This window comes from Panthera pardus, unplaced genomic scaffold (genome assembly GCF_024362965.1).
Source record: "Panthera pardus isolate Hobbes unplaced genomic scaffold, ASM2436296v1 HiC_scaffold_27, whole genome shotgun sequence".
Lineage (NCBI taxonomy): Eukaryota > Metazoa > Chordata > Mammalia > Carnivora > Felidae > Panthera > Panthera pardus.
The window spans coordinates 43,497,887-43,509,568 of NW_026526843.1; the positions used below are offsets into that span (position 1 = coordinate 43,497,887).

General features: G+C 39.9%; 1 protein-coding gene across 1 annotated transcript; it reads left to right on the forward strand.

Moving 5' to 3' along the window:
• Positions 1-1,158: 1,158 nt before the first annotated feature.
• Positions 1,159-10,473, forward strand: RAB9B (RAB9B, member RAS oncogene family). The gene is made up of 3 exons (XM_019431798.2): positions 1,159-1,361; positions 6,063-6,134; positions 7,250-10,473. The coding sequence occupies exon 3, from the start codon at positions 7,292-7,294 to the stop codon at positions 7,895-7,897; it is 606 nt and encodes a 201-aa protein (XP_019287343.1). The 5' UTR covers positions 1,159-1,361; positions 6,063-6,134; positions 7,250-7,291; the 3' UTR covers positions 7,898-10,473.
• The last annotated feature ends 1,209 nt before the right edge of the window (positions 10,474-11,682 follow it).

Consider the following 11,682-nt stretch of genomic DNA (forward strand, 5'->3'; position numbering starts at 1 on the left):
TGTCCTGTGTAATAAACATTGACCTAGGCTCTGAGATATGATGGTAAGTCTAAACAAACACAATCCTTGACTTTACGGTAAAATATAGTTTAGTGGAGGAAGGCAGTTGTCAATCAAATAGCCATACATTTAAATATCTCATCATAAATGGATACTATTATGAAGGAAAAGTACAGCAGACTACAGGAGGCCACAAGAAAATAAATCGGGACACTTTCTCTATTCTGAAGATATTGAGAAAGTTTACCCTGAGGAAGTGACATTTAAGCTGGTGCCTGTGGGATTGATTGAGTTGTTGATTTGTGAAGAGATAGACAATGGCCCAAATGGAGGGAGAGCATGTGTGAGAGCCCTGAGGGGGCATATGGTGAGTGAGGGGTAGTGCCACACAGGTACAGGTCCTTATACATCAGGGAAGCTTCTGAGATGGATCTGCCTGACAGAGAGTTGGAGTGCAGGCTAATTGACCTCAGGAGCTCCATCCTCTTTTGGTTTCAAGGGAAACAATCACAAAATAGTTGTAGGTACCAGAGGACCACAGAAGATAAGAAGGGACTGGCTGGGTGGCTAGGCACAACTGGAACATTGTGTTCTACCCCAGCATTTCCACAAACCTCAGGTAGTACTCTCTGTGTGGCCGTCTAGAAAGGTAACTGTTAAAGATAAAGGGCAGTGTGTCTTCTATGCCTTAACTACCAATATGAACCTTTCCCTTTGGATTGCCAAGAGAATTTCATGAGCAGTGCTCAGCTAGAGGGCCTAGTAATGCGTTGTGATCACGTATTTCCCTGCATTATTTGAAACCAGAGGATGTTATGTGCTATCTTCTGCAGAAGTAGAAGGTATGGAGGAAAGGTAAATGAGATAAGTTGAAGGGTAATTACAGGAAATGTGGCGTGGCCCCAGGCTGCAGAGGAGCTGAGTGGGAGAGCAATATTTGACGGTCCATTGTCATTGTGCCTACTAATCGGCGAGGGGAGGAGGAGAGGACAAGGGAGGCCAGGGCTTGACCATAAACATGAGAGAAAAACGAGCGAGCCAAGGAGCCCTCTCAACACGCGATGGCGGAAGGCGGCTATGCTGGGTCTCCAGCTCCTAGAAAGGGGCACGAGGAGGCGGCGCGGGCCCCGCCCCCTCCCCTGGCGGGCGCGGGCGCGGGCGCGAGACGCTGCGCGGCGGCAGTGCCGGGCGCGAGCGGCAGCTGTCAGGCCACTGAGGTCTGTCTGAGCTGCTCTTGCTGCCCCAGCGAGGAGGAGGCAGCAGGAACGGTGACCGTGTCGCTGAGGAGTCGGACTGCCGGCACGCAAAGCTGACCTGCCTGGCACCCGCGGCCTCTTCCCGTCTCTCTCCCATTGTATTGGGTAAGATGCCGGTGCGTGGGCAGGGAGAGGGGCTAGCGGCCGCGGACGCTGGAGGCCGGGAGGTAGGGGGCCTGTGGGAAGAGGGAGAAAGGCAGGTCTGGGTGATTCCGGGGGCATTTGCACCTTGGGAAAGAGGCCTAGGCGCTGCAGGGGTCGGAGCTGTGGGGGTAGGTGACGGTGGAGTGAGGCGTTGCTGAGTAATTTGGAGAGGCTGCCAAAGCCCGGCAGATATACGCAGGGCTCCGTGGGGAGCGGGTGTGGCTCAGTGCGCATGCGCCACAGACGCGCGTTCTGAGCGATGGGGGTGAGGTGAGACGACGTGGATCCGAGGTAGTTGGAACTGTGCGTAACATCTCACTTTCTAGATTCCCAATGCTAACAGTGACCCTGTTGTAGAGATGACCGCATTCCTGGTCTCCTAAGTAAGCTTCTTTTCTCTGTACCCTGCTCACTTAATGTCACCCAAACATCACCTACCTGTCTCCCGGCAGTCTACTTGGGAATAAGTGGCCTCGGAACAGTGCCAAATTGCTACCTAGTGTGCCTTCGGGCTCATAGCCCTAGAGCTGTCATTGTGAGGAGTGAAAAGTTAGAGGTGAAATTCCACATTGAACCCTTCTGATGGCATACAGGATATAAATATGGGCATAAATGTGGGAATAGCGTTTCAGTGGCATGACAGCTGTGACATTTGGACTCAGAGTAGGGATGCAGCCGGTAACTTGTTCGCTCTACAAGATGAATCCAGTGTGTCAGAGGGCTTCCCCACTACAGAACCCACCCCACCCCCACCAACAAGCATCAGGTTGTACTGGCAACAACCTATATACCATTTAAGGTAGAAGGTCTCAAAGATGCAATCATTTCTTATTTGTATTGATTTTTACATAAGTTAAAGCCCTGCCCAATTCTCCAGTGCTTAATTTCCAAATATTGTGTCAGGAATCAACAGTGAGTTGAGTAGCCCAACCAGTGTGTCACCACAAGATGGGCTTTCCCTATAGCTTTAACCATGGCTCCTCCCTTGTGCAGATTGTCACCAGGGCCACTCTCATCCACTGCCTAGCTCTCCCCTGATGCTCTTCCTCCACCTCCAGCCCTGCAGTACCACATCCCTCTCAACACTTGCTCCCAAACAATCTGCACTGTGGATTTGAGCATCATTCCACACATGGCAACTGAACTGACATAGCCAATTTGTTTTTTCATTTCTCTTCTCTCCATCATCATACTAAAATGTACTATTTTCAAAAGTTCAGCCTCTTTCTCGTCATTGTACTGCCTCCTTCTGCACCTCTCCCCAACCCCAAGCATTCCCAACTAAATACAATAATTTTAATAAGCTGTGTGGATGTGGTTTCAAGTGTGTTGAAGAACAGAAAAAACTAGGAAGTATCAGTTGTGTGAATTTCTAATTTACCTTCTTGTCTGGGACTTAGACCTTAAGTGGGGGAAAAAGTGAGTATACTATTCTTAGAAAATTCTTGTTAATTGCGGGAAGTGGGATAAGAAAGGGGAATTGCATTTCTAGGATGTTTGAATTGTTTACAGGCAGATCTGTCTCTGAAGAGGACCAAATTCATATTAACATTTGAGTCAAAATCCTCACCTGATATGGGACCCGTACAGAATGCATGTGGGATCAGACTTTCCTGTTAAATATACTTAGGGTTATCAAAGAATTTCACTGCCTACTTATTGCTATCTTCTTTTAAGTTTTGACTTAAATTTGGCATATTCTGGGAGAGGAAAAAATTTGGTTTGCTTTTATACTGTGCTAGATCTTTTTGAGTACGTACTAAAGGATATCACACTTAGTTTCAAATGATGATGATGATGGGGATGCTAGCATCCAAAGAAAACATGTGGAGACAGTTACACTGCTCTTGTATTTGGTGGGGATGCAGAAATTTATATATTTATTTTAAAAATGTAGGGGGACAGGGAGGGAAACTGGAGCATTTCCACTGGCTTTCAACAGGTGAAATTCCTGTTAAGTTCCATCTAGAAAGTGATCCAGATAAGTCCATAACTTCTCTTTAGTCACAAATAAATAATAGTATTTGGACATATTACAGAACTGCAGATCTCTTGTTCCTTGGCATCAATTCAGAGGCATTAGTTTTGGGCACCCACCTAATTAGTATTGATTATCCATGTGAAGGACCCTGGTGCTTGCTGCATGCTGGAGGGGCTTCAAAGACATATGCAAACAAGGGACTTACCTTCCAGGAATTTAAATTTGGTTGTGTAGGAAAGACATACTTAGGGAAAAAAGGGTATTTGACAAAATAAGGCAGTATAATAATATCATTTCAACTATAAACCATGAGATCTGAAGCTTATATGTTAATTTGTAAACCCAAGACAGGGAGAGAAGAGCCAGGAAGGTTTCATAACATATTAGAGCAAGGAAGATGTGGGCCAAAATGAGGATGTTAGCAGAGGACTTAAAAAGGATATTCCAAGGAAAAGTCCACAGGATTTAGTGACTAAAGGCAAGAAGACATGTATTCACTTCTACCTTCAGCAAACAAATGGGAGTTGGAGGAAGTAGAGGAGAGTGGAGGGTTACCTTTGTAAGGTCACAGAACACAATAAGCACTCAAATGTTTTCTCAAGCATCAGTAGCAATATTAGACCAGAAGACCCTTAAGGTCCCTCCAATGCTGAGATTCTGTTGGTATATGCAGATGCTCAAAATTGTTGGGGAACAAGGCCTTCTCAGATATTGAAGAAAGAGAAAAAGAAGAATTGTTATCCTCCTACTGGCTGATCTTTTCTGAGAAGGGTTAATAGTGACTCACAAGGCCCCCAACAGTGAATGAAAGGAGGTGGAAGAGCAAAAGGAACAAAAATCTCAAACCAAAAATTTCAGTAAATGCTTACAAATCTTTGCAGACTTCATAAGTTATTCATTTCCCCCACAATCCTGTGAGTAAAGTAGGGCAGTTATTATCAAGTGTATATTTATATAGGAAGTTATTGAAACACAGCAAAATTAAATAACCTGCTCAAGTTCGTAAAATAAATGTAGTGATGAAGACTCTTGTATCCTGTAGTGCACTTGACACTGAACTACATTGCTTTTCCTCCCTTTTCCCTGGTATAGACCCTATGTGCCTGGAAGTTATATGTGTAAATGACCAAAAGGGAATGCACAAGCAATTGCAGCATTATCTCAGATAGTTCTTAATACTTCATCATTATTCCTGGAGCTGAGTGTTTGGTTTCCACAATACTCAGTCCTTGACCCATCATTTGAGTTTATCCACAGCTGGGAAAATAGAGTTAGTGAGTTTAATGATGTGAACACCTGTTTGCTAGGAACTTGAGGAAGCTCTTTTGGCACTGACCCTTAATACTATCAGTACTGTTACCCAAGTTTGTACTTCCTCTGTTCCTTTTTTAAGTGAGTATCCTGTAAAATTATCCTATAGACCAGTATAAAAACTAAACAAATGTGATAATGCTTGTTTCATCTCCATTTAAAGAAATATTTGTTACTTGAGCTAGTTCCGAAGACAGAAGTTTGAAGGCAGGAAAAAAGAGAACAAAAATCAGTAATTGTAGAAAACTTGAAAGTTTTTTAGAGTAGATATAAACCAAGAAGGATATAAACCATTATTTAAATTCATAATTACTGATTTAGGTCTCTAATGAATCCCTTATTATATGATTTATCTATACTTTAAAAAATAGCATGAGATTATCAAGCAATAGAGATTTCTTAAAATCTTCTTTATTCCTCAGTAAGAAAGAACACTCAAAAAATCTAAGAACTGTTTTTTCTCTTTAGACCAGCACTCTTGATACTGCTTAGATAACACTCTTGCCATAATTAACTATTATGTTAAATGAAGTTGTGTTTGAATATAATAAAGCCAGCTAAATACTAAAACCTGTGTTCAAGACAGATGATCAAAATTAATAAGGAAAATAATTAGCCAAGAGAATATATTATAAACAGGGAATCCCCAAACATAATTATTTCTTCTCTGATATTCTGGAATCAATTGCATAGACAGCCTTGAGGCAGATTGGTGAATGCATTAATAACTTTCTTGGAGATGGGAACATTGGTAGATATAAAGGAAAGGAATTTCATCTCTGACTTAGAATTTCAACACATCTTAGACTCCTCTGTGCTTTCCCTTTCCTGAATAACATCTATTGTGAATATCATCTTCTTTCTTTACCTTTACTTTCAATGAAGAGTTCAATGGAGAGACAATATAAAACTTTTAAAATCACATTAAATACACTTGGGTTTTTTTAAGTTTGTTTGTTTTTGAGAGAGAGACAGAGAGAGAGCAAGCAGGGGAGGGGCTGAGAGAGGAGAGAGAGAATCCCAAGCGGACTCCGCACTGTCAGCACAGAGCCCAACACAGGACTCAAACCCACGAACCCTGAGATCATGACCTGAGCCAAAATCAAGAGCTGGATGCTCAACCGACTGAGCCACCCAGGTGCCCCTAACGTACACTTGTTAGGACAAATTAAAGTTTTTGCAATAATGTTATTTTGTCCATGTGAAATATTTGTAGCATGTTGAACTCTTAAGTATATTTCTGAAAAGCATCCTCTGTAGGTAAGTTGAGATTGCTCTGTTTTTTTCCTGACTTGAATATATTTATATAGAGCCTTAACTTTGTTTTATTATAGATTTTTAAAAATAATCCTTCCCAATCTGTTTTCTAGAACCCTGAGAAGAAAGAACAAAACAAGAACAAGGAAAAGAAAAGACTAAAATTGTGACAAAGACCCGACTGGGTAGGTATATATATTTTTTCGTTTGATCTCTTAAAAATGAATATTTATAAAAAATATATAATTATTATACATGCACCAACATAATAGTAAGGAATACTGGGCTTTTTAAAATTACATTTCAAATGTGTGCACTTCCAGAAGTTCTTTTGCATGTGCTCTTTTGATTAGTATTTAGTTTTCATCTCTTTGGGTCTCTTGCATAAATAACACCCAATTAACATCATCATTGTTGTGTTCCCACACTAGACCTAGTGTGAAAGTACTTAACAAAATCTAGTACAGGTTAATTGTTCAGTAAAATTTGATCTTTTTATGTTACGATGCATTCTAGATATCCCATGTACAGACATGTTGCTGAGGTAACAAGAAGGGTACTGTATAATTATTAGCAATTTAAAGTTTACAGCATATTTTCATTGGTGCTATTATGGTATTAGAACCTACATACAAAATTAATAAGCTATTCAAGATTTTCTTCCTAAATGATAGCCGCTATAATGATACCAGCCAACAATCAAGAAAAGATTATGGAAGATCCTTTACTTGTGAGGGTATCTGTATCAATGCAAGTATAATAAGGCAAATTCCTGAAGAAACTCGACCTTTATCTCTCCTCCAAGGTCTGATTGTATCCCCAAACTCTACTGACGGAATTAAAATTTCAGCTTATGCATCTTTCTCTCCTCAATAATTCTTGGGTCCATCATGAACAGACTTCAAACTCCAAATCAATTTCATACTGTTTGCCTCTTGTTTGGACCTGTCCAAACTGGAAGCTAATAATATGATTACACATTTGAGTGATATTCCTGTTCTGTGCTCTCTCCCCTAGAATAGGGTCAGAACTGAACCAAATTATAGCACCATCTGCTAGTCCATTTACCCATGGCATTCAGCCATTTTCCTGGCACAGGCAAAAGACCTCAGAAAAACAAGACCTTTTTTCCCTTGTATGCAAAAAGAATTTTATTCCTTCTGTTGTACTATATAATATAGTTAGCATGAATCAAGAGAGGTTAAATTATTAGGTCATATAATTCAGAAAATTTTACTATAAAGTTGATTTCAGTTCCAGGTTTAACTGTTTTACCTCCTACTTTTTCTTTTATTTTCAGGTTCTTTTGGTTATAAACTCCTCCCCATCTGGTGCTGCAACAATGAGTGGGAAATCCTTGCTCTTAAAGGTTATTCTCTTGGGTGATGGTGGAGTTGGGAAAAGCTCACTTATGAACCGTTATGTAACCAATAAATTTGACTCCCAGGCTTTTCACACCATAGGGGTAGAGTTCTTAAATCGAGATCTGGAGGTAGATGGACGTTTTGTAACTCTCCAGATCTGGGACACTGCAGGGCAGGAGCGTTTCAAGAGCCTTAGGACACCCTTCTACAGGGGAGCAGACTGCTGCCTCTTGACCTTCAGCGTGGATGACCGGCAGAGCTTTGAGAACCTTGGTAACTGGCAGAAAGAATTCATCTACTATGCTGATGTGAAAGACCCTGAGCACTTCCCCTTTGTAGTTCTTGGTAACAAGGTAGACAAAGAGGATAGGCAAGTGACTACTGAGGAGGCACAAACCTGGTGCATGGAGAATGGGGATTACCCTTATCTAGAAACAAGTGCCAAAGATGATACTAATGTGACAGTGGCCTTTGAAGAAGCTGTCAGGCAGGTGTTGGCTGTAGAGGAACAGCTGGAACATTGCATGTTAGGTCACACTATTGACTTGAACAGTGGCTCCAAAGCAGGATCTTCATGCTGTTAAAAGTAGGAAGCCTTTTAAAAGTGTGCCCCAAATTGTTCAGTCAATAGTGTCAAAATAACTATGCCCCTCTAAGAGTGCACGCACACGTAAAAGGGTAAGATAGAAGGTTGTGGTTGTATGTCAGAGCCTTTCAAATTGAGGTTGTAGAGTGATTTAAAAAAAAAAAAAAAGCTTTGTCAAGCCAAGTGTATTTTTTGTGATTTCTTCTGTTTCCTTCTTGTGTGTATGAGGGCATTTCAGAAAGCTTTGGTCCTGAGAGATTTAAGTATTTTTCAAATTGCAATTTAAACTTAGAACCCAATAGCATGAAGGAGTTAAAGAGCTACAGCTGTCCCTTAAAGTATTCCATTAGTCAACTAACAAATGTCACCATGAACTCTTGGCAAGCAGTTTCTGACATTTCTGCCACAGGAAAAAAAATAAGACTCTTGAGCTGTGTCACAATGAAAAAATAATAATGCAAACAAGGATGTCCTAAGCTTAAATTATAAAAAGGTTGTAATAATTTGTATTGTAAGAGTATAATGATGTACACTGCCTTGTTTAAGTCCTTATATGTGATTTGTTACCATGTGGGCTTTTCAAAAAGTATATCAATAAGAGATACACTGATGGCACTGGAACTTGATTATACTCTTTGTGTTTGAAGTAACATGGTACTAGTGAATGGATTATGCTTAAATATGCCCACCACTCTTGCAAATAAATGGTTGGTCTGCTTTTACTTCATAAGTCTCCTTTTGCTGCATAGGGATGTTGCTTCTCTGACAACCTCTTATCAATTTAGCAATGCTGCTTAGTATATGACTTTGGATGCAGTACTGTCTGCTGATAATTTTGATGGTCCTTTGGTCCACCATGCTCTGTTCTCAGAGAAACCTTCAGAAAAGAGTGGGGAGTGGATGGGTAATGAGCTTTTCTCACAAGGTTCCTTAACTCAAATACTGATTGTAGAAGGAACTAATATCTTGTATGTTTCACTGTAAGTTCAGCTTGACAAACTAGGATGTTGAAAGTAACAAGAGAGCCGACTTTAACCAGTGATGGAATGAATTTCTCACAGAGTTGTCCCACAGTGGAATGGACTGCCTTAATAGTGAACTCCCTTCCAATGAAAATATTCAAGAAGATACTAGATGACCATCTGTTAAAATACCATAAAAATATTTTCTGTACTGGCTAGATGTTTGGTTTAAGGTCCCTTCCAGCTCTAAATACTGTATTATAGATATGCAGTCTAGTTCTTGTTGTCTTGCAGTCTAAGATCTGTTTGTCCTGCACAGTTTTTAATCTGTACTTTTAGAACATCTATGATAAAAATAGTGACCCAAGGTAGTAAGGGAAAGTTAGAAATGACCCCCCAAAAGACATGTAGGCTGGGGAGGAAGCAGAAGCTTTTACAGGAATACAACCTAGAACTCTCCATTGTCACCACATATGGAATCAGCCTTACACATGGGACCTTATGTACTTTAAGAGCTCTGGGAATTTTGGGCTACACAGACAAGTGGAATATGGTATTTCAACCCATTCATATTCAATATTTCCAATTTAAATATAGTCGTGACCCCTTTGTCCAAGTAATTTTGAGACCAGAAATCCAAAGCAGAACTGGGACCCCACAGCTCTTAAGTAATGGTCCCTATCCTGCCTATGCCTATAGCCAGCCACACTGATTTCCAAGTTATATGATTGTTTTGCTACAATTATGTTAGGGTGAAAATCTGTACATCAGAACTGTTAAATGCTAATTGTTTTTAAGTGCATGAGACCTGGGGCCTTCTCTTTCTACTTGCACTTTGCTTATAATAGTTTCTATTTGTAGATCTCAGGCTTATGTAAAGACCTTCATCCACTCACAAAAGTACTTGTCACTATTAGAATGGCATGTGGTCATTTAAGTAAAAAAAAAATTATGTGGGTATTCTATTCATAGACCTCCTGTCTAACCAAGGCAAGTGTTAATTTTATTGACAGGTCATCTGAAGCCCCTTTCCTCTTAGCCATACCAATTTTCTTCTGCCAAATCACTACACAATATGTTAATAAAATCAGTTAACACTAAGTGATAAAAACAGTGGCATTTTTGGTGAGTAACACTCAGTGGGGTGCTGACATACAGTTTGGGTAAAATTATCAAACACCAAAGGCTGAAATCTGTGAGTACCAGGAACTGTGCATATAGGCTTAGAAATTGTGTACACTAGAATGTGCAGTGCTGTATTTTCAGAATGTTTTTTAAAATTAAGACTGGATTTTTTGAATATTTCTAATTGGAACTATACTCTTTTTCAATAGTCCATTAAAACATCATACAGAAAAATTTTTAGTTTATTGTCATGTATTAGGCTAACATTCAGGGGGCCTCAGATTCCATATGTCTTCAAGTGGATTGATGAATTTCAGGTTAATTTGTGCCTGCCTCAGCCATCTCTATTTTACCTTGAGGTATTCCACAATCCTCTCCTCGTAGGTGCTGTTAAAACCTGAAAATTGTGTATCAGAAATTTTGTTTCAACTGTAAAAAAAATCATCTGTGTTAAAGCGAATAAAAAACGCATTTTGAATAACCAGTATACAGTATTTGTGCTTTTTTCCCCCCTCCCTTTCTCTTTTTGAGAAACTGGTTGGCATGACAGACAGTACCTGTCAATCAAATCACTCTCTGAGACTGCACTACATGTGGCCTCTGGATCATTTTTTCACCAAGGTACTCCAAGCAGCCACATGGGCTCGAACTCAGGGACTGCGAGATTATGACCTGAGCTGAAGTCGGAGGCTTAACGGATTGAGCCACCTAGGCGCCCCTATTTTATGCCACTTTTTAATGCATGAAGAGAGAGCGTTGAGACTGGAAATTGGATCTTGACTCTCCACTTTATCTCTTCTTTATAATTTAAAGCAAATGTTAAAAACCATCACAAAATATAGACAGAATATACATATTCCCTTTATTTTCTTGCCTGATATGCTGTCCAGATCTTAGGAAAACACAAAAATATAGGTGAGACAAATCAGAAAACAAAGGATAATTTTGTTAAATAACTCTGTTCTCTTGCTTCTCACATATTGGACTTTGAAGATACTTGCATTAGCATCAAATGACTTGAAATATCCATAGTGGTGACTTTTAAATTATGGACACACATCTCTCAAGAGCACATAAGTTCATTACATTGATTCCATCTGTCACAGATTTAGGCTTCTTCTCCCCTTCCTCTATTTTTGCCTATAAGAACTTTGGGCAATTGAAATCACAGGGGAAAAAACTTTTTTTTGGGGGGGGCGCTACATGTACTGTTTCATCTCTGAGGATAATAATTTAACAAATTATTAGACCATGCTTCAAATACAGCACCTACAATCCTTCTGATTAGGCTATAATAATGCAGCCTTTAGACTATAGAAGATCATAGACTTATAAGTCTCTTTAAAAGGATTTGCTCATTCAAAACTGATATTTTGAAAGCAAAATATTAGCTTTCTGTCTTTGCTGTTTTTCTGCCTAATTCATAACCCAGTGGGAAATCTCCATCTCTGGATGTCTTAACAAAGAGTATAGATCCTCATTTTTTGGAAATAGTTTGGCTATGATCCTTCCAGGAAGTGGAGGGTGTAGGATAGATGGGTTTCTCTTCAGTTTTACTATTTAATTTAAAAATTAAAAAAAACGCTGGAAAATCAAGGCAGTGTTTTGAGTAAGGTCAGGATGGGAGTTGGGGCAGGCATCTTTACTTTGATTTGAACTACATGAAGTAGTTGTAACTACAACTTTTTATTTTTTA

Bases quoted from the DNA above. Each gene is read 5' to 3' on its own strand.
- RAB9B (XM_019431798.2), top strand. From the start codon at position 7,292: ATGAGTGGGAAATCCTTGCTCTTAAAGGTTATTCTCTTGGGTGATGGT.